The sequence below is a fragment of the Sturnira hondurensis genome, unplaced genomic scaffold (assembly GCF_014824575.4).
Source record: "Sturnira hondurensis isolate 20B ecotype Veracruz unplaced genomic scaffold, ASM1482457v3 Scaffold0005220, whole genome shotgun sequence".
NCBI lineage: Eukaryota > Metazoa > Chordata > Mammalia > Chiroptera > Phyllostomidae > Sturnira > Sturnira hondurensis.
The window spans coordinates 9,200,610-9,224,250 of NW_028077851.1; the positions used below are offsets into that span (position 1 = coordinate 9,200,610).

A 23,641-nucleotide genomic window follows, 5' to 3' on the forward strand; every position below is an offset into this window, starting at 1 on the left:
TGGTGGTGGTGGCGGCGGCGGCGGCAGCGGCAGCGGTGGCGACAGTGGCCGCGGAGGCGGAGACAGGTGTTGGTGTGGGCAGCAGGCAGAGTACAGGAAAGCAACATGCAGGAAAGGCGCGGGGAAGCCGCATCACTGCAACTCAGCACTTCGTGGACACAGGGAGGGCCTTGGACAGGGGTGACACTCCTTATTGATACTGTACAGTGCTTTTGCTCCGCCCTCCCCTGCCAGCTCAGTTGCCAGCCTCCATTTAGCCTCTGGGCCCCTCCTGCCCTGGCGGTGTGTTGGGGTGGGGGAGGTTGGTCCTTGGCCCTCGGAGGAATGTGTGGGCTGGATAGGTGCTCTGATCAGGGTGAGGGTCCCAGCTCCACTCCTTAGGAAACCTGCCTTTAACTGGAGTCCACTTGCCAGGCAACCTGCAGAGCCTGCAGGGATTTGAATCCTGCCTCCACCACTTGTTAGCGGCGTGACCTTTTGCAAGTGGCTCATTTTTCCCACTGTGAAATGAGGATGTTGCTGATAATACAATACAATCTTCTAGAGTTGTGATGAGAATTCAGTGAACTTGGTAGGTTCAAAGCACCACACAATTGTTTGTTGCATAAATAAGTAGCCTGCTGTTTGCCACTTAGAATGGGGTGGAGGAGTGGGGGTGGGTATTGGAGAGTTTTCCCAGGGGAGGGCAGAGTTATAGAAGCCAGTGAAGGGATCTAGTTCACTGCTAAGATTCTTCTTCTTCTTCTTCCTCTTCTTCTTCCTCTTCCTCTCCCCCTCCTCCTTCCCCTCCTCCCCCACCCTCCTTCTTCATTGCTAGGATTCTTAACCAGGGGTATGTTTCTGTTGTCTAAACACCAGAAACTGGTGTGGCTGTTTCAATGAAACTTTAATTGTGGATACTGAAATTTGAGTGTCACTTGTCCAGAAATGTTATTTCTCTTTTGATTTTTTTATTTCTACCACTTAAAAATGTAAAACTATTCTTAGCTTGCAGGCTATAAAAACTAGTTAGTGGACCAGAGGTGGCTGCAGGCCTGGTCTGCACACCCCCCCGCTCTAAAAGAAGTTAGTAGTGGAATGAGGACTTTACCCCGGATTTCTTATATGTCAGTGGGGCTCAGATTCCCTCCCCACCTTGCTTAGGTGATTCAAGGTTAAGTGAGATAATACACGTGAGCACTAAAAGTGTGATGAAATAAGGTATTGTGTCCTATATCATCATTATACATACTTGTGCAACTGTCTCCAAATAAAATAGAAGCATGGGCTCTCTGTCTGGCACTTTGCAATCTTTAGTAAATGCTTCTGCCTTTCTTACCATAAAGTTCACCATTTAGCCAATTGTCTGAGCCTGAAACACAAGCTCTCTCCTCACTCTTTCACCTTGAAACCCTATGGATTCTGCTCGTAATCTCTTAAGTTGTTCCCACTTTGACTGGTAGCATCCATCTTCTCTGATAGCCACCCCACTCTTGCCTTCAGGACTATTACTCTCCAACTCACAGGGAAATGGAATACCTGCTTAAGACCTTCATTGCTCTCAAGAGTAAATCCTGGGATGTCAATACCCCTCAATACAATGATACCTGCTCAAGGACTGACAAAGACACACACACACACACACACACACACACACACACCAAGGCACCCCCTTTTCCCACCATGATGAACTTCATTTTGGCTCTACAATGTGTATTCTCTCTCTTGTTGGCTTGCTGTGCCTCTGTCTGGAACTTTCTCTCTCCTGATCTGGCTTATGCACATTCATGTTTCAGCTCTCAGTTTGGATATCACTCTGGAAAAACTTCCCTTTTCATTCCTTCAAGTCTGGGTGAGATGTTTGACCCAGTAATCATTGCACTTACACATTCTTGACCAGTGTCACAGTTTACCTTCCTTTGAAAGATTCTCTTTCCTAAGATGGCCCCCAACAGTTTTTCCCATCACACCTGTCTTTTTCTGCAATGTGACCTTGACATTCCCCCTGTGGAGTTTCCTCGCCTCTTCTTGAGTCTAGGCAGGGCTTGTGGCTGGTTTGATCAGTGCAATATGGTGGAACTGATACTGTGCCAATTCTGGGTGTGGTTCTGAAATGGCCAGGCAGCTTATGCTTCTCGCCTCTTGGAAGCCAGTTGCTATATAAGAATAGCAATGGCCTTGAGGCTACCATTCTGAGAGAAGCCCATGCCACATGGTAGAGAGGTCCTGGAGTAAGAAATGCCATGTGAAGAAAGAGACAGAGGCCAAGGACACTGAGGAACTAGACACTTAGATGAAGAAGCCATCTTAGAAATAAATCCTCTAGCCCCAGCTGATTCAGGTGATGAGTCCTTCCTAACCTCTGGACCCACAGAATTGTAAGCAAATAAAAATGGTTGTCTTAAGCCACTCAGTTTCCAAGTCATTTGTTTTGTGATAATAGCTAACTAAGAAGTATGCTTTTATGAGACAGGAGACATGAGGTGGATTTTCAAAGCTCTCTGGGCTAAAGAAAAACTCATAAATATTTGCCCTATTATAAAGTATATATATCCATTTAAATGTTATTACCAAGGCAACCAGCCATCCAGCAAGCTCAACAATTATTAAAATACACTTGAGAGGTTAAGTGTGGCATCCCACAGGCCATAGCAGTAACCTTTGGAGCTCAGATGTCCAGAAAGTTGCCCCTGTTATAAGTAGCATCCACAAGGACAGCTTCATAATAAAAGAAAACAGGAGAGAATGACTTCACTATGCAGTTGTACCCACTTTTATACTGGATATGTGATACTCTTGTGGAGGTTTTCCGTTTATCACCCTTTCAAAGCTTTCTCTGAACCTTAGAATCCCCTCTACCTCCAAAACTACAACAGCAGTGAGAATTTCCCTTCCTTCTTCAGTTTGAGAAATTAGTGACAGGTAGAAGCTAAGTCCAAGGGCATGCATTATCAGGCCTGGAAAGCTAGAACACTTAAAGTAAAAAACAAAACTAGGAGGGGACGAATTTTTACACATAGAATATGGGGCATGTAACACTGCTCTATAGAAGGGCTCACTTTTGAGGTCAGAAATGTGACATAGAGCTTTGAACACTGTTCTTTGTCACCTGGATGGAGATGTGAAGCAGGCAACTGGATATATGAGTATGTGCATCAACCATTGATGGTCTTTGGAACCCTGGGAAACAAAGAAAACTCCATGCTGATATGACAATGAAGAGGGCCTTCCCTAAATAATTCCAAATAACAGCATTATTATCTTAAAAGATACCTACATAAGCAATAGATTTTATTTGAACTTTTTTGCAAAAATTGTATTTCCTCTTCTGTATGACTTCTTGGTTTTCTTCTCAAAGATATATTTTACAGAAATACATGGAAATCTTGTACATTTCATTATTTGCATGTTTTCTCCTTCAAGTAGGCAACTGAAGAACTCTTTGTTGCCGATTGGTCAGTCTTTCATGATCTTCCTCCCAGGGCACTTTAGCTATTGTTTATTAAGTGATAAATATCTTTGGACTATTCCATATTAGGGATTCAAACTCACTGAACCCAGAAAAGCAATTGTCTCCAAATCTGGGGACAAAATAATCAAAATATTAATAATATTAATAATATTAATTAATAATATTTTGTAAATATTTTGATTATTTTGTAAACATTGGTTTATTAAAGCCATTAATATGATTGAGGACATCCATATATATCCAGAAAAGATGAAGATATGCAACTCTCATTTCCACCATCATGAGAGCAATGTACATAGAGCTGGTCTGTCCCATTAACCAGCGTTCTAATGTAGAAGCTACATGTAATCAACTGTTGCACAAAACTCATAACTGTGTTCTGGTCTTTCCCATGGGCTTTGGGCAGTATGCCAGGAAAGAATGGCTTATGACCCTTTGTATGAGCTCCAGAACTTTCCTAGAATTAATCACAAGCAAAACACTCTTCACCCTGAAAGGCCGATTCATCTCTGAATTAGGGAAATAGAGAAACTTAGGTGAATGATTCCCCTTGTTACTACTTCACTTACCCTGATAACTTTTCTCAGTTTTCAGTTTTTGTAAGATAGTATCTTCTGGCCAATTAAAGGTTGCTTTCAAGATCATAGCGTTGGAGTTAAAATAAAGGTTAATTTGAATTAACCTCTAGTTAATGTTTTGTATACTGTGGTGTTTACGGGTGACCGATGGCTGCAACTTACTTTGCACAAAAACTAACAATATCAATAGTAGTAATACCAGTAAGGGGGAGAGATAGATGGATAGAGAGGTGCATAAATAGCTAGATGACAAAGCAAATGTGAAATATAATTATAGAATCTAGATGGTACTGTATGGGTGCTCATCATGAGATTTTTAACTACTTTTTTGTATTTCGAAACTTTTCATGATAAAATTTGGGGGGAAACTATTCAATAATTTGAATCAAAGTAGGAATCATGGGTAGAAGTGTTCTGTAAAGATACCCTGTTTCCATATCTTCTTTGCTTCCAACTCTGGCACTTTGAACACAGTACAATTCAATGAATTCCTGTTGAACTGAGCTGTTAAACTAAATTCCAAGCTATTAGGTCACTTCCACAGCTGGCAAGATTCTTCTAGAGCATGAATTGGCAAAATTTTCCTATGAAGGCCAGATGGTAAATATTCGAGACCTGTGAGCATATGGTCTCTGTCACAACTACTCAACTCTGCCATTGTACAATGAAAGCAGCATAGATGATACATTAAAAAATGACCAGTGCTGTGTTCCAAAAAGATTATTTATGAAAACAAGTGGTAGTCATAGTTTGCCAACCCCATTTAGACCCCATTTAATGTAGCATTTACCTTCCACTAAAAAGTAGGAGTAAAACTGACAAAATGCCAACAGTCTATATAAAGATTTCAGATTTCAGTCAAGGTCATAACAAAACAACAAACATTTTTGTGTCCACCTCTACCCTTCACTTGCCTACCTCCTTTCATGAAGAGCAGGGCTATTTGTTCCACCATTGAACCTAAAGTTTAACATGCAAGCATCCTTAGGAAAGGTGATACATTAATCTTTGATGCTGGTAAGCATAAATGATTCACATCAGATCCCAAACTCCAAGTTGATTACTTTAGCACCAGAATGAATAAGTGTAGGGGGTGAGGAAGTGATGTCCCCAACGAAGAGATTCTTATGGGAAAAGCTCAGGCTACAGAGAGAAGATATTGGAGTTCTATAAACTTACTATTTAGTAAGGAGAGACCAACATTAAACATAATAAATAAGTAAGTTATGTAGTAGGGAGATTATGTAGTAGTAGCACCTTAAAAGGTGCTAAGTGCTAGTAAAAAAATGAACAAGAAGAACAGAGTAAGGGAGATTGGGAGCACTGGATAGAGTGAGGTTGTAGTATTAAACAGAGTGTTCCAGGTTGGCCTCATTAGGAAGATGCAATTTGAAGCAGAGCCTGGAGATTTGGAAATCAACCAGGCATTTATCTGTGACAGTTTGCCAAGCATAAAAAAGTACCAATGCAAAGGACCTGGGGCAGATGGTGCTCTGCATATTTGGAGGAATGGGAAGGGGGCAAGTTTTAGGAGTTGGTCTGTGAGGTAAAAGAATAATGAGATGTAAGAGGTGGTACCGGAAGAAAGGTTAGGGGCACGTTGGAGAGTTCAGACTGGAGGAGCGGCAGCATTTGACTTACATTTAGAAAAACCACTCTGACTAGTCAGTGGAGAATAGATTGCAGGGAGCAATCACGGAAGCAGGAAGAGAGTCAGGAGGCAAGTGCAGTGTTCCAGGTGAGGGATGGTAGCAACTTAGACCAGTAGGTAGCAGTAAAGGGGGTAAAAAGTGGCCAGATTTGGGATATACCTTGATGATAAAGCTAACCACACAGAGGCCTGTCCAGAAAGCATCCAAACATGCAGTATGAAAAATAGAGATATTTATTGAAGAAGATACAAGAAACATTGTACACAGGACAATGACGCCTCAGTCCTCTTCAAAGTAGGAACCTTGGGACCTCACACAGTTCTCCCAGTCACCATCAGCTGCCCTGTTGCATTTTCCTGAATCTCATCAATGGTCTGAAATCTTTTTCCTTTCAAAGGTGATTTTAGTTTTGGGAAAAGTCAGAAGTCACAGGGCACCAAATCTGGGCTATAGCAGGGCTGAGTCACCTGAGTAGTTATATGTTTCACGAAAAAACTCTGTATGAGACATGATGCATGAGTGGTACACTGTTGTGATGAAGCTACCAATCACCCATTGCCCATAGCTGTGGCCATCTGAATCATACAAATAGTTTCTGTGGAGGAATGTTCAAGCTTAATGCAAAATTCAGACTCATTGCTCTACTTACTAAGTCATTTCAATGTGATATAAGCATCTTAATGTGATATAATCACTACTACTTCCAAATGAACAAGTTTATTTATGTCATGAAGTCAAATTATCCCATGCTGCATCCCTATAGAAGCTTGGTGCCTATTAAAGACTTTCATGAACAAGCTCTAGAGAAAATTCCTAAGGCTCTTGCTGGGTAGAGGTGACAAGGCCCACTAGAATTTGAGGAAATAAATTTTGTAATCAAAAGAGCTGGTTGCGGAGACTTCCGCCAAGATGGAGGCATAGGTGGAAACAAGTGCCTTCTCCCACAACCAAGTTTGAACACAACAAAGGTTTGGAGAACTAGGACACACCCAAAGACCAGAAAACGGAATTATACGGAAGGCCGACAACTACGAACCATTCAACGGGACGGTGAGAGAGGCAGAGCCAGCAGCGGAGCTGGGTCGGGCAGGACAGATCCCCCGACCTGGGTGCGCAGGCAGCCCGGAACCAGACGGGGTGTGGGGCAGACTGACCGCGGTCGCACATTCGCGCACAGTGAGATGGACCACGCAGACCCCAGGGGGTGAACCCAGTGGTGGAGGGCTGACGGCGGTGGCACACTCGTGCAGTGGAACGAAACGCATGGACCTGGTGACAGTGGTGGCTGTGGCGCCGGTGGGGGCCATGGCGGCAGGCAGCAGACGGGACGCCATTGTTCCTCTTTGACCCCGCCCCCCCCCATACAACGTCACAACCCAGCGACTGAGTTGCCCTGCTCTAGTGAACACCTTAGGGCTCCGATCCTGCTACAGAACAGGCACGAACAGCCCAAAAGATGGTGCAAGAAGAACTCAAAGTCCCAGAGCCAATAACTCTCAGCGACCCAGAAATTGCCAGCCTCTCAGAAGCACAATTCAAGACACTGTTTATCAGGATGCTCACAGAACTGGTTGATTATAGTCACAAATTAGAGGAACATATGAAGGCTAAACTAATTGAAATGAAGGGAGATGCACAGGAAACCAATAGCGATGGAAAGGAAACTGGGACTCAAATCAATGGAATGGACCAGAAGGAAGAACGAAACATCCAACCAGAAAGGAATGAAGAAATGAGAATTCAAAAAAATTGAGGAGAGGCTTAGGAACCTCCAGGACACCTTTAAACGTTCCAACATCTGGATTATAGGGGTACCAGAAGGGGGAAAGAAACAGCCACGAGTGGAAAACTTATTTGAACAAATAATAAAGGAGAACTTCCCCAGTCTGGCAAAGGAAATAGACTTCCAGGAAATCCAGGAAGCTCAGAGAGTCCCAAAGAAGTTGGACCCAAGAAGGAACACACCAAGGCACATCATAATTACATTAGCCAAGACTAAAATGAAGGAGAGAATCCTAGAAGCAGCAAGAGATAAGGGGACAGTCACCTACAAAGGAGTACCCATCAGACTGTCAGCGGATTTCTCAAAAGAGACCTTACAGGCAAGAAGGGGCTGGAAAGAAGTATTCCAAGTCATGAAATCCAAAGACCTACAGCCAAGATTGCTTTATCCAGCAAAACTTTCATTTAGAATGGAAGGACAGATAAAGTGCTTCTCAGACAAGGTCAAGTTCAAGGAGTTCATCATCACCTAGCCCTTATTCTATGAAATGCTAAAGGGACTTATCTAAGAAAAAGAAGATGAAAAATATGAACAGTGAAAGGACAGCAAACTCACAGTTATTAACAACCACACCTAAAACAAAAGCAAACCAAGAGGACAGCTAGATCAGGAGTGGAACCATAGAAATGAAGAACACATGGAGGGTTAGCAACAGGGGAGTGGGAGGAAGAGAAGGGGGGAGAAGGTACAGAAAAATAGCATAGACAGTAGGTAGAAAATAGATAGGGGGAGGGCGAGAATAGTGGGGGAAATATAGAATCTAAAGAACTTGAGACACATGGTTATAAACTAAGGGGGGGAGAATGGTGGGGGAGGGAGTGTGAGGGTGGAGGGGAATGAAGGGGGGAATAGAACAACTGTAATGGTATAATCAATAAAATATATTTTAAAAAAAGAGCTGGTTGCCATAAGTTAGAATTAAACTAAGGACATGGAAAATTCAGAGGCAAACAAAGGGTCTGGAGAAGTGGAGGAGGAAGCAAATGAATAGAGAATAAGTAAATAAAACTGTGACATTTTTGACTCAGAGGAAACCACTCCTGCCAGCTGCCCTTGAGTGTTCTAAGGCACAAGAAGGGATAGGGACACCAAGAGATTGTGCCCAAGTGCCTCAGGCCTCTCCTGCTTCCCTGTTCCCTTCCCCTCCATTTACTTTTTATTCTAGAATTGATCTTCTGCCATGCTCCCCTGCTTAAACAGTGGAGTAAATACAAGTCGCCACATGGGAAAGAACGTTGATTCACACCCAGTTTGACTGCCAGCCCTATTCCAAGGGGATGGAGAGCTATTTGGAATTCATCAGTGACTTATTTGTTGTCAGAGTGTGATCTCCTTTTGTTTGAAATCTTCTGAAGGACCCTTTGCCCTTCCACAAATCCCAGTTTGAAATAGAAATGTTTAAAATGCCCTGTAAGTCATTTTTCACATACTCTACTGTAACTGAATCTTTACTTGCAGTTCTTCCTCCACTAGATATAGGCCCCCTGAAGATGTGGGCTGCCTCTGTCCTGTTTATTACTGTGTCTCCAGCCCCTAATAGATTGCATAGCACAAGAAAGTTTCTCACTAAGACTTGACTGACTAAATGGATGAAAAGGAATTATGCTGATCCTGTGTCCGCTCAAAAGAATACCTCTTTGAATGCCAATAGCTTCACTCTCCTCTGCCAATCCAAGATTTCATCACACTGTATGTGTTTACTAATGAGTTAAAGTAGCCAACGATTTATAAGTAAACAGCGTGACAATACATGCCAACAGGATGACTAATCTTCTTAGCTGTCCATAGCAGACCCTACTAAAATAAGTCATTAGATTTACTTCATGTGACCAGCCAATGTGCACCAGAGAAAATGGTAGAAAGAATAAAACCAAAGCTGTGATGTCATCACAATGATGTCAAGTGACAATCACACTCTTTCCTTACAATCTTCATTAGGAAAACTGATCTCTCTTCCATTTCTGAATTTCCTAATAATCTAAGCTGTCTCATGTGCTCCTTTTCAGTCCCACTAACTGTCCTCTCTCATACATTCTTCTGCCTCTTTTGTTCAGTGTTGAGTTGAAGTTTTCACTGCTTATCCTCTGTGCACTTTGGCATTACCTCATGGTTTCCTGACTCATATGAGAGAAGTCAGCATCAGAAGTAGAGTTTTACAGAGATATTTTCTTGTCCTTTCAAGCATCAGGTTCTATAAACAAAGGCATGGTTATCACTTGTACCCAAGAGCTGCCTGGGAAAAGCAGGAGCTGTGGTTATCAGAGTTGGAACCTTTAAGAAATATGCTTTTGTCTCCGTTTTTGTTGCATTCAATCAGATCAACAAGTGTTGGCTAAGTGTTGAGCGTGGTTTCCTGTGGGATTGTGTAAGGCCTTGCAGGACAATAAACGTTTTGGGGGCACTGAGTAATGTAGTCATTTCTGACCCGGCAGCTGGGAAAATGTGAGACAATTTGCTGCTGCTGGAAGGAGGACCGTGGGGCTGTGCGCCTGCAAGAGAAGATTGACTTTACTGCAGTGGACCCAGGCAGCGGAACAGGCAAAAATGGTGCGTTTAAGTGGCAGGTGGCTATGCAATGTCATATCCTACAGGAACACAGGTTCAGACCTGGGTGTTGTAGAGCCTGAAGTTCAAAAAATTGGGGAGCCAGCTTTTAAAAATACAAAAATTATGAATATAAAGTTGCTGGGACTCCTCCAGGATTTTGGATGGGGCCATGTAATTTGCACACCCCCTCTACCTCCTGGCTCAAAATCTTGCTCAGGGCAGCTGGCAGGTTGTATGTTTATAACCACAAGCTCCTTTTAGCTTTGTGTTGTTTCCTCTCATTTTCTCCTTTGTATTTTTTTATGTATTGCCTTTCCATGTCTTTTTTTCATATTGGCTTCATAATTGCTTTAAAAGGTAAAGAAATGCTAGTCATTCATTCTTTGGTCTTTGTTTTTATGTTGTTATTTTAGCTTCAGATATTTGTTCTTAGGTTCCTGGAGTCTCCTTAAATCAGAGGTTTAGGGGTATTTTAGATGGAAATAGATGGGAGGGAGGTGAACCATTAGCTGTATCCACATCCACATAATTTTGAAAATTCTTGTGGGCTGTGATGATTTCATTGGATTTAAAAAGTGGTACACTGTCATGTGATCTATATCAGTGACTTTCCAAATCTGCTTTGCACACAGATCACCTAGGGATTTCAGTAAAATTCAGGTTCTGATGCACTAGGTCTGGGGTGGGAATAGAGATCCTTCATTTCTAACAAACTCTCAGGTGATGCTGATGCTGCCAGTCCAGGGAGTACACTTTGAGTAACAGCTCGCATTGGCCCATAAGAAATCTGGTGGCACACATACACAGTCACTAAGGGGCTGGCTCATCCCGATTTTAAGGTCCAGTTCCATTATTGAAAGCTTGTAACAGACCTGCAGAGCAAGTGCTTATTGACTACAGAATATACATGGGGAATCTTCCTGCCTCCCATTATCTCTTATGCCCAGGAGCTGGGGGAAGGGGAATGAGGACTGAAATTTTATGGTGAGGGCCCTTTTGTTTCTAAACTTTACTATGGACTTTTTAAAAACTTGCCTACAAAGTGCTGAGAGGAAGGGGTGAAGTTTCTGGAACATTTGCTGGTGTGCTAGGCATCTTACCACTATTTTCTCTTTACTCCTCCTAACACTTTGAGGTGGTTATTTTTTTTAACTCCCTAAAGATGGGGAAGCTGAGGTTTAGCAGAGTTAAGTAACATGTCAGGTTGCATGGAGACACAGTAAGGGATTTGAACCCACAAAACTTGGGTGCTTTTGCACATACCAACCTGTATTCTCTAAGCAGTGTTATATGTTAAACGAATACAGTGTAAGGTATTAGGACACAGATTTATTACATTTCACTTTTCTCCTAAGCAAGATGCCCAGAGGAGTGCCCTAGCAAAGGGAAGGAAGCCGAAGGAAAAGTGGCTGAAAAGAAGGAAGGGGGCTTAGAAAAGTTTTGTGGGGCACTACAGAAGAACTTCATACCTAACGTCAATTTTAGCTCCAACAAAAACGACATTGGAATTTTTGCCTTCTTTGTGCAAAAAATGGCCTTCACAAAAGGTCTGCTTTTCATAAAATCATTTTTAAGTAATCGAGGTATGATGTTTCAAAATGCTGAGAGTTTGTGTGTCATCGTTAAAGGATTTCTATCCCTATGCTGCTAAGGCACCTGTAGCTTTCTCTCTTTTGCATAACGCCATGGAAAGAGGGACTTGGCAGGTTCTGTGGAGCTAGTATTTGTCTTTGGCCCGCATATTTAGAGTTCTACTTTCGAACCATTTTACCTGATTCTGAGTTAAGCTTTTTTGTTCCTGTTTAATTTACCATCATACTTTGTTTTGATTATTTAGTAAGCAGGCCTGACCTGGGGCAAATATCTGAAGATCAAGTTTGTCACAATGATGTCCATTTTCCCTTCCACACCCCGCCACCCCCAAGTCCTCACTTGAAGCGTATTTTCTTTCCTCCTCACCCCTCCACTGACTAACCTCCTGCAACTTGGATTATTTTAATATCTTGACACCTACCAAAATCTTTAGCTAAATGGTAAGAGAGGATAATTAAATTAAGTAAAGGAATAAGGAATTGCTACTCTCATCTCTGAATTCTAAAGAATATAGTTTTAAGGGCACGATCCTGAGCCAGTCAGGGAATATACTGTTTGGTTGGGGGAACTATTCAATGACCCCATTTAACTATATATGCTTTCTCCCTTCCTTTCCTGCCTCCTGACCCCCTTGTGCACCTCTTAGAATTTATCCCAACTTTTGAGTTGTATGTTCTTACCTATTTTCGAAATGTGGGCTAGAGGTTTGCTATTTAACACTGCCTCAAAGGATCCCACTAAAACATTATTCATAGGTCTCATCTTTCTATTATTTCTCTTGCATGGGTCTGATAATATTTAAGTTTATGCAAGGCTATAGTATGTTTAGCTGAACACACAGATCTCTGTTAGTTTATTTATTGTTTTGATGGTGTGAACACTGTCCCAAATAGGACACCAAAATCTGGCTCCCTAGGCTGTGTGTCTCAGGTCACATCTTTGCAGTTCTGGCTAAGTCACTTAGGCTGCTGGAGCCAGTTATTGCATCCATAAAATGACTTGTAGAGTTCCTATCAGCTTTGATATTCTATGGCTGCCTTTGTATACTTAGGTTGCAGGGGTGTCCAACCTTTTGGCATCTCTGTGCCGCATGAGAAGAAGAGTTGTCTTGGGCCACTCATTAACTACATTGTGACACATAACCACACAAAAAAAATCTTATAATGTTTTAAGTAAACTTATGATTTTCTGTTGGCCCACACTGGCAGGCATCCTGGGATGCATGTGGTCCATGGGCTGCAAGTTGAACACCCCTGGTTAGAGCCTTCTCTGAATAGGAGGGTTACACGGCTGGCATTGCCTTCTTTAACATTAGCATCATGGTCAAGAATATGTGCTATGGAGTTAGGCTGCCTGGATTCAAATCCCAGTTCCACACACTAGCTTGGGCAATTTACTATCTGTCACAGCTTCACCAGCTCTGAGCAGGGAATAAGGTTGTAACCTACTCCATAGGTTTGAGTCTGCTACAACTCACCCCATAGGACTGGGGTGTTATGACATGCCCTACACAGTGGTTGACATACCTTATAGGGTAGGATGTCACAACCTACCCAATAGGATGATTGTGACCAGTAAATGAAAGCATATTTTTAAGGTGCGTTAAGTACTGCCGGACACATGGTGAGTCTTCCTTAAATGTTAGCTAGGATTATTAATTATTACTACAATCACTCATATCCTTCAAGCTCCAATATTAATGCCCTTCATTTCATAATATCTTTCTTGATTATCTTAAGGAAAAAAAACAACTTTTTCTTCATCTGGCCTCTCATAGCAAAGACAACAGAGTCTGCTCTAGCACTTGAGTTGTTTCCTTCTACCTTCTTCTTTTATTCATGACTCAGTGCCCACAGTATGCTGAGTATTTTCATATAAAATTTCTCATTTAAGTCCCATTAAGTGGAAGAGCTATTGCCACCTCATTTTTCCGATCAGAAAACTGACATCAGGAATAGGGAAGAGGCTTGGTCAGGTGACACAGCTCACAAATGGCAATACTGTCACCTCCTCCAAGCCTTTTAATAATGTTTGGGTCTGAGTCTACCACTCCACAAAAACCTTGCATGTTAATCATTTATGAAACCTAGCTCTCAACCCTGTTTGTTGTCACTCAGAGTGCACTTGTAGGTCCAAATTCAAGTGTGTTGAATAGACCTATAGAGTTGAACTCCTTTCTCTCATGATATAATTTCATTATAAATGCTAAATAACCCATGTCAATTTGGCATGAATCCTTTATGTGTGTTATAGGGTACATAATGGCTGTTGGTTTCCTCATAAAAAAATACTATATTGATTTTTGCCAGAGTTTTTTTTTTCTTTTGCTTCCACTGTACTTTAATCTCTTTCTAGTTTCATGTACTTATGGAAATAGATAGCCTGGGCTATTTGGCAGGCAAATTTACGTGTCTATTCTATGTAGGTGGTAATATGAGAGTCCAGCCACGTCCTACCAGCTCCTCCATGGAAATAGATTTCTGGCTAATATTAACTAGGTTTAGGATCTCATCTTATTTTGAAAGGTTTTTTTTTTTACCTTCCCAGCTGAATTTCCCTTAAATAACTGTAGTCAGAGCCAAGTTTGCTAGTCTTTGGACAGGCATTTGAATCAACAGTGGTACCTGACCCTGTTCAACTTATTGTCCTAATAAAAGAAACATTACATTTCTAAAAATTAGTCATCAGTGATTATCACCTCCTATACCAAGAGAGACCAGAAAAATATCTTCATTTTAGAATCTAGGCTAATCTAGGAGAAGAGAGAAGTACAAGAAAGGGACAGAAGCAAATAGAAGGAGAAAGGCAGGTCTAAACTTGAGAGCAGGAACCAGGTATTAGAAGAAACTGATCTGGAGATGACAAAAGTGTGAGTCATAGAAACAGAGTTCAAGTTTGTTAGGAAGCATGAGAGTCAACTTTGAAGGACTTCAAAGACATGTAGCTCTGAGTGTTTATTACATGAGAACAACAGATTACAGACTCATATGTATAGTATGTGACCTCATTTTTGTAAAAATAAATACATGCATGTCTATACTTGAAAAAAATCTAACGGTATGTTCACCAAAATATTGACAACTTCTTCTGTTTTTCTTGTCTGTAGTTCTTGACTTTGCAGGATGAATATATATCACATATAATTTTTTAAATGACAGCCAAAAAATTCACAAAGGACAGGATTTGGGAATGAACAATTTTGTTGAAATTTCACAAATTATATTGCTTTAGACACGACATGTATAAATTCTTGGAGATTTATCAGAGAATGTGCTTGTGGACTTGACACCTTCCTTTCTAGTCAATGTTCTTTCCTTCAATAAGCAGAAGTGACTTTGTGAATTTCATTTGTCAATGGTTTCTGTGAATCACCATATCCTTAATGTGATAAGTGTGAAAGATCTATGGACACAAAAGTGTGTATATACACTTTTGTGTCATCATGCAGTACTGGGAAACCCTGAGTACCTACTTAGACACTGGGATTTGCATTTTCAAAACAGTGTTCTTAATGTTACAAATTGATTCAGCACCTGAGAGAATTTGAAAACTAACTTTCCTATCCTATTAACCAGATTAGTCTAAGGAGCACTCTGCTTTGAGGAGTAACATATTAGCTATGGGTATAAAAGACATTTAAGAAGAGTTTACACTTTTCGTTTTGTTAGTTAATGTTTAAATGTAGAATTGTAAAAGGCAAAACTGCCCTCCAAATATACCCAAGAGGAGACTTCAACTCACAAAAAGTAGAACTTTAGTTTCAGTAAGTCTTCAAGCAAATTCTCTTTCAGCTATAGACTTTGGGTGTAGAAAGTAATCTTATCTGAGCCGGCATATGTGTAGAGTTTCTACTGGAGACAAAGGCGAAAGGTAGGTGTGTTATCTGCCTCCCCAGGTCCTGCTGGGTTTACTACACCCCGATCTCTGCCCTATACAGGGCAAAGATACCAGTGACCATGGGGAACAGCACTCTTTGTACTCAAGAACCACATTCTATGTTTGCAGAATTTTACAATGCTTCCCCCCCTCGCACATAAATCAATATTCAAAACAAAGAGTGATCAAAACTCTATTAAATTTAAGGTATAAGATTTCTCCTACTCCTGCCTATAAATCAAATGATGCCCCTGGAGAACCTTTGAGAGATTAACAGTCTTAGAATCTACATAAATAAATAATTAAAGCTGATTTCCTTGATTCCCATTTCTAGAGTGGTATGGTCTCTATTAGGACAGAAGCTGTCTGGGCCTGCCCACAGTTTGTTCAATGCCAAGCTGTGTTTCTTAGTCTACCTTACTTCCCACTCCCAAACCATAGTGGGCCCACCATATTCCTGGGCCAGTGAGAAGTGCCCATTAGTGATTGGACAGGTTCACTTGGCATCTACCTCCATCTAGACAGAGCAATGCCCATGTGGGTGCTTCCTGATCTAGAGTGATAAATAGGATGCAAATATCTTCAGAGGGAATATGAGTGATAGTGCCTCAGAGCAGTAACTTTTTGCTTAAAGCTTGATGGCTAAAGGTAAGGAACCACAAACACACTTGGGCTCTCTCCAACGTAAGGTGAGTAAAGTTAATTTCCTTCAGATTATCAATAAGAAAAAGAAAGATGCTAATTATTGGGCATGGAACTGCTAATAATGATGTAGTTTCACAAAGCAAAGAGCATAAGAAAGTTTCTCTCTCGTGGCCCACTGCTAAATGCCACTTTTCTTGGTCAGATCTAACATCACTAAGGGTTGAAGCAGTAGTCTTGAAAGAACCCCCAAATTAATGCATTTATTTCCCAGAAATACTTTAAGTTTTCATGTTTTACATGGTTTGGGGAGGAAAGGAGTGTTTTCAGTGTATAAAGTTTTATTTTTTAGTTTTTTATCTCTTTTGATACTATTTTAAATGTTTTATTCTCAGAACTCTTGAAAAGTAAACCCATATCCTTTATGATAAAGATCTGAATATGATCAGGTGCTATGGGTGTTAATTACAATGACATCAGAGTCTCATGGTGCTTTTGATAATTTGGTCAAACAGCTGGTCAACATTAATGGAGAGAGGTTCAGCTCATCAATTACTTCAGACATGGTGAGCTATATGGAGTTCAAATTATTTAAAGTCCAATTACATCCAATTCAATTTAACAAATGCTTATAGAATGCTTATGGAAGAATAAGGAGAATTTCAATGAGTTGGCCTGGCAGACAGTATGAAGATAGTAAATTTGTGATCTACAGTAGTCAATGAATAAAATGGATAAAATGCTATAAAAATTAAAATATTTATAAAAGTCAAAGCCAAAACAATTCAGGTGTGTGTTTATTTAAGAGCCTGCTTAGTTACTTTTCCTCTATAATCCTAAATATAACTTCAAAAATTGTATTATTTATATTATCCCTGAATGAGAAAGAGTTGAATAAAAATTATGAAAGTAAAAGAGGACCTAGTTTGATGGGGCAAATACTCATTTTAGTTATTTTATTTTATTTAGGACGACGGCATGGATACAAAATCCATTCTAGAAGAACTTCTTCTCAAAAGGTCACAGCAAAAGAAGAAAATGTCACCAAATAATTACAAAGAGCGGCTTTTTGTTTTGACCAAAACAAACCTCTCCTACTATGAATATGATAAAATGGTGAGACTCTATTCCATTGCTTTTATAGTATTTATTTTTAAGCCTCTACAAAGTGCTTAATGATAATGAAACAATTATTAGATTTCTTAGCTTATGCAGTAAAGATCACCTTGCACTCACTCACCTGTCACATTTGTCTTTTCTTAACCAAGGTATAATTAATTCAAGAATAAAGGGTGTTAAAACATTGGCTGACTTTACAAAGACAAATTGAATATCACTTTAGAATAGTGGTTCTCAGCTGAGGGTGATTTTGTCCCCTGGGGGACATGTAATAATGTTTGGGGACATTTTTGGTCATCATAATTGGTGAGAGCAGTATGCTACTGACTTCTAGTGTATACAGGGCAGGGATGCTGCTAAACATTTTATAATGCACAGGACAGCACCCCCCACCCCAAGAAGAATTACCTGGCCCCTAATAGTGCTAAAGATGAGAAATCCTGCCTTAACACAGTGCTGGCAATATGACTATTTGTACACAGTTGAGAACTCTACCACAGTAGAAATACTGAAATACTGTCATAAAATTGAAACAAATGAAATGCTTTGTGAAGTTAAATCTTGATTTTCCTGAGTAGATTAACTACATGGTAGGTGATTTGAAATATATTTCAAGATTATCAGACAAAATTATTAAGTGCTGCTGGAAGACTTGCTTTGGGAGGCATATGTGAGTTTGTGTTCATACTTCAAAATACATTTTGCTGCCATCGGACTTTGACTATTATAGAATAATTACAATGATTCTCATATGCCCACCCCATCTCCCAGTCTCCCTACCACGCATAACCTTAACTTCATGCTTTTCTCTGTGCACCACTGTGTGTGATATCTTGAATTTTGTTTTGTAATACAGAAAAGAGGGAGCAGAAAAGGGTCGATTGAAATTAAGAAAATCAGATGTGTAGAGAAAGTCAATCTTGAGGAGCAGACCCCTGTAGAGAGACAGTACCCATTTCAGGTAAGAGGAGGGGCAATATTCCATTGAATGGATGACTCTCCTTTTTTGACCTTTTATTTATTTTTATTTTTTGTTTATTCTATTACAGTTATCCCAATTTCTTTTTTCTTTTTTTGGCTTTTTTCCTCTCCATCTAACCCACCTCTCCTGCCCACAGTCAACTGTCTCTTGGTTGTCCATGTCCATGCATCACTCACACATGTTCTTTGACTAGTCCCTCCCCCTCCCTTCCACCATTCTCCCTCTCTGTCCTTCCCTTCTACAGCTATCATTCTGTTCCAGGTTCCCATGGCTCTGGTTCTATTTTTCCCATTAGTTTATTTCATTCGTTAGATGCCAGTTATAAGTGAGGTTACATGGTATTTGTTTTTCATTAACTGGCTTATTTCCCTTAGCATAATAGTCTCCAGTTTCATCCATGCTATTACAAAAGGTAGGATGGCTCTTCTTTTAATAATTTTTATGAGGAACTCAGTATAGTGGGGATAAATAAAAATGTTGCAAAATGACTTATTAAGACAATGACAAGGCATGGAACATTTTTGCATAGGAGTTGGTCAGCTTGATAAAATTCTACCTACCCATCTGCCTTCCCTAGAGGGAGAGAAGAAAGGTGACCAAGTGAGCCCCAGTGGCCAGACTTGCCTTGGGCTCTGACAATCTCTTTCATCAGATATTGCCAGGCATATCCATTGCTCTACAGGATACTAGGCACACTATAAAGAATAAAATGTCATCCATGTTTTCAAGACATTTACAGATCATTATAATGCAGTGAGGGTGAGTGTTAAGGTGAAGGTCAGCAGAGTAGCCATGGTGCCCTAGGAAGCAGAAGCTTCACTCTTCACTCCAAGAGATCAGGGGGATTTTCTACTGGAGGTGGGTTGGGAAGGACAAGTGGAGTTAAACGCAGCAAAAACAGGAAGGGCAGTGAAACAAAAGAAACAGCAGAAGTCAAGGCACTAATAGGTGAAATAGTATGACAGATTTGGAGATCTCCAAGTAGTCCCTTTGAATAAAGCAGCCCTGTGAAAGAGTGGAAGAGATGAGTCTAAAAAAGTGGGCAGGGCCACATCAGAACTGCTTTGGACAGCATGCTAAGAAGTTTTCATTTTACTCTGGAGTATTTCTTTAAAATGATATGATATGGAGAGTATCCCTACAGTACCCTCGGGAAGTGGCTTGAACTAAGTCAAGTCCTATTTTTATTAGATCATGAATAGTTATCTTTCAGATCAAAAGGCAGATGTTCAGACTGCCAAGTGCTGCTATGAGAGAACTGTGGCCAAAAATGAAATAAAATAAAATAATTTGATTGCTGAACAATCTGTACTTCCCACTTTAAAAAAAGATCATTACCCGATTGGGAGAAACTAGGGGAGTGTGTGCTCATGAAAGATGCTCCAAATTTACATCCCAGGGGCAGGGAGTGCATAAAGAACACAGGGTTTGGAGCCCCACAGAGCCCCTAGCTACTCTTTATACTGATGTAACTGTAGAAAACATAACCTCTCTCTGAGTTCATTTTTCACTTGAAAAATGGGCATAGTCATATATTTTTCACAAAGTTGAAATCCCACAAATGGAATTAAAATCTTAAAGCATATAGAAAAGATCCCCCCAAAGTAGTAGGTGTTTAATAAATGATCTGTATTATTTCCCCACAAAAGTCAATAAACTAGAGAAGGATCTGGGAAGACATTGTAATCTTCAAACACTTAAACAAGTGTCTTAAGGAATAGAAGATGACTCATGGTGGGGATTCCTAGGGTGGGACAGGACCCAAGGGAATAAGTAATAGGGTGACACATTTTTACTCAATATAAGCATGGGCTACATAATGATCAGAATATATGAAAATTGGCAAGGATGACATAGTTAAAGTGAAGGGAATTTTATCCCTGAAGATATTTTTAAGGATAGAGCAGTTAAACATTTTCCAACTGGCTATGGAGAGTCATGAACTGTGTAAGTGGGTAGACCAGAACAATCCTAAGTCACCTGTAATATCTAACATTTTATAACTTCTTAATTCTCTGCTGTGATTTTCCAAGATATAGAGGTGTCTGAAATAAAACAACCTGAAAGGTGGACAATAAAAATAACTAGACTTTTTTTTCCTACCTAATTCCAGAGCTAACAGATATTATATAAGCAAACTCAAGGTTTGTTTTAGATAACAGAAAATTTGCAGTTGCGACAGAGTGAACTATAATGCAATTATAGCTAAATACACTAAATCTTTTCCTTTCCAGATTGTCTATAAGGAAGGGCTTCTCTATGTCTATGCATCAAATGAAGAGAGCCGAAGTCAGTGGTTGAAAGCATTACAAAATGGTAATTTTAAACAGTCATAAAAGGGAGTCATCGACTGAGTTCTTTTGAGGTTTGGTAGAGGAAAGATATGACAGTAAAAGGACTCAAAACCAAGACAAAATCAACTGACTTTCCTACCATACTCAGAGAATGTGCCATGGTTATCCTCATTTTGCATTCTCATTGTTACGTAGGGGAAGCCTGGGGATCTGATCCCCTTCCTCTCCACCAAATCCCCCATCCCCCAACCACACCCTCCCTGTTCTGCACAGAGTTGGCTATTGTCCTTCCCAGCAGCTTCCAGGAAGCCAGACTATCTGCTTCCCACCCGTTGTGCTTGCCTTCCCAGGGCAAAGTCCATTCTAGGTCCTCTTAGCATTGTATTAGGTCCGGTAGCTACTGCACTTTGGATGTTTATAGGACATTCTAGCTAATACTAAGTACTTATCATTTGCCAGCTACTGTGTCAAATACTTGTAAAACACTTTCTTAGGTAATCCTCTTGACAACTCTGTGAAAATGGGTCCTACTTCTCTCCCTTTTTTCAGATAAGTGAAGTTAAAGAGACATGACCAGTGTCATATACTTAATAATGGAGAACTCATAATTCAATTACCCAAATCCATCTTTTTAGCCAATACAATATAAATGCTAGGCTTCTGAGAAAGCTCAAGGTCAGAAACAAGTGTTTTATAAACTTAACTCCTTTTGTTGGTTGTAGTTTCTGTAATAATTTCTTTCAATTCTCATTAACATTTAGTGAAGTTTTTTAAATGCCAGCCTTTTCAGGTAAACTCAGCTGAGTTAAACTAAGGGAATGGTATTACTGAAGTCCAATGCTCATTGAGCCAAAAACTGTGTTGGATGCTCTACATACATTTTCTCATATCCTCCCAGTGACCCAGCAAAATGATTATTTTTCTCTTGAGTTGGGGTTGTAAAGGAGGAGCAGAATTCCCCTAGAATCAAAGTAAGAAATCCTCAAGATGAATTTAAAAAATCAAGAAGGAGAGAGTTGAAGCCACATGTAGAACCAGCCCTCCCCACCTAGAGACTCATCTTGAACTGTTCTCTACTAAGACCTTGTAGGTTTCTCTACTATTCTGAGAGGTGCTAGCTTGATATTACAGTAATATTAGAATTTCATTTCTTTGGGTTCCTTTGTCCTGTTCCCATGAGTTTTAAAATAAGCACATATTCCTAGAAAAGTAGTCCCATAAACCATTAATTCCTTAGTGTAAACAGGTCAAAGTCATGAACGACAAAGAAGGAATGAAAAATTGATCTGTATCAAGAGAAACTAGATAACTAAGTGTCATTTGTGACTCTGGATTGAATTCCCAATCAGAAGAAAATGAATGATTATGAAGGATATTATTGGAACAAATAGAAAAATTGAATATGAAATACATATTAAATAATAGTATTGTTTCTGTGTTAAAATTACTGAATTTGATAATTCTATTATGGTTATATGAGGACCTGTCATTGTCAGCAGAAGTTACAGGCTGAAGCATTTGTTAGTGACATTATTTAGGTCATAATATCTGTACTTGTTCTCAAATGGCCAAGCAAAATATAGCAATGATTTTTAAATCTAAAAATAATAATAATTATATATATCAAATTATATATATATAGAGAGAGAGAGAGGGAGAGAGAGAGAGAGAGAGAGAGAGAGAAAGAGATAAAGCAAATGTGGCAGTTAAAAATTGAATCTGGGTAAAGTGTATATGGACATTCATTGTGCTATTCTTGTAATTTTTTCTATGTTTGAAATGCTTCCAAATAAAAAGTTGGGAGAATATATATGTTTATTAGAACCTTCTTTTCTTTTTGCTAAGATCTAGTCCTACCCTCCAGCTTCTTTCTGCCACAAGAGAATGAGAGGCTTGTGCTGTAACCCACTTACTTCCTTTATAGATGTATTTCTGAAATCCTAACACCAAGCTAGCTGATCTGTATAGCATTTTCTACCAATGTTTTTAAGACTGATATAAGTTATTTTGTTGTTCTCACTATATGCATAGCTACACTTTCCTTTCTGGCTTTTTAACTTCTAAGTGAAAGACTTATATCCTCTGGGAACCATTTGCTCTTACCCTGGTTGCTGGCAAAAATGATGTTTTCATTGTTCTGTGATAACAGCACTTACTGAATGTATTTTCTTCCTGCCTGCTACCCAGAGATAAGGGGCAACCCCCACCTGCTGATCAAGTACCACAGTGGGTTCTTCGTGGACGGGAAGTTCCTGTGCTGCCAGCAGAGTTGCAAAGCCGCCCCAGGATGTACTCTCTGGGAAGCATGTAATGTGATCCCTCTATTGGGTGGACCCTGAGTGGATGGTGTCCAATTAGGCAAATCTGCCCCATGCCAGAACAGCTCCCTAGTTCAGGAAAACAAGATGTACCAGATTGATTGGCATCATGAAATTTCAGCCTCAAAGATGCTATCTGGCAAATGAAGCCTAATTCTAGAGTCAATTGAGTCATGGTGATTAAAATAATAACAATATTAACATCTGCCATTCTTTCACTCCTTGAGAAATATTTTTTTATATTTGAATCATAAATCAAGCAAGGAGCTATTTATCCCTGTCCCCTATAATTCTTCCTGGTTTTTTTTTTTTTTTTTGGTTTTTTTTTTGGTAAATGAAAAATTGCCCATTTATTTATTTATTTATTTATTTATTTATTTATTTATTTTTATTCTTCCTGGTTTAAAACAGACTCCAAATAGGTAGAACATGGTGAACATATCACTATGGTTCATCAATTAAATCACAAACTGGAAAAATATTCTTTTAAAAATATGTCAAAAGATAAAATTTAAGCAACATTTTTAATCACCATATATAACAAAATGAAGAATGGCCAAGTTTTGAGAGACATATTTAAAGTGGCTTGCCATTCTCTATATATTTTTTGATTTTTTAATAACATCAGAGAAGGTAGCAAAGGGTTTTATGCAATGTTATAGTCCCAGGGAAATCTGCCTGAGACTTTATCCAGGGACAGAAAAGAAAGCCCATGGAGTGATTCTGAAGGGATAATGGAGGGAGAGAATTATGTCATTTTCTTCTTGTGCCATTGAGTCCCATTCCTTCACCAAGATACTTATATG

At 39.8% G+C, this 23,641-nt stretch overlaps 1 protein-coding gene across 2 annotated transcripts in view; it reads left to right on the top strand.

The window, feature by feature from the left end:
• Positions 1–9,899: 9,899 nt before the first annotated feature.
• Positions 9,900–23,641, top strand: part of BMX (BMX non-receptor tyrosine kinase) — a 50,487-nt gene continuing 36,745 nt past the window's right edge. For both annotated transcript variants that reach the window (XM_037046344.1, XM_037046345.1), the window contains exons 1-5: positions 9,900–10,011; positions 17,092–17,238; positions 18,098–18,202; positions 20,458–20,539; positions 22,705–22,824. In XM_037046344.1, the coding sequence (XP_036902239.1) occupies positions 10,009–10,011; positions 17,092–17,238; positions 18,098–18,202; positions 20,458–20,539; positions 22,705–22,824 (457 nt within the window). In that variant the 5' untranslated portion in view covers positions 9,900–10,008. The remainder of the gene's footprint in view (positions 10,012–17,091; positions 17,239–18,097; positions 18,203–20,457; positions 20,540–22,704; positions 22,825–23,641) is intronic.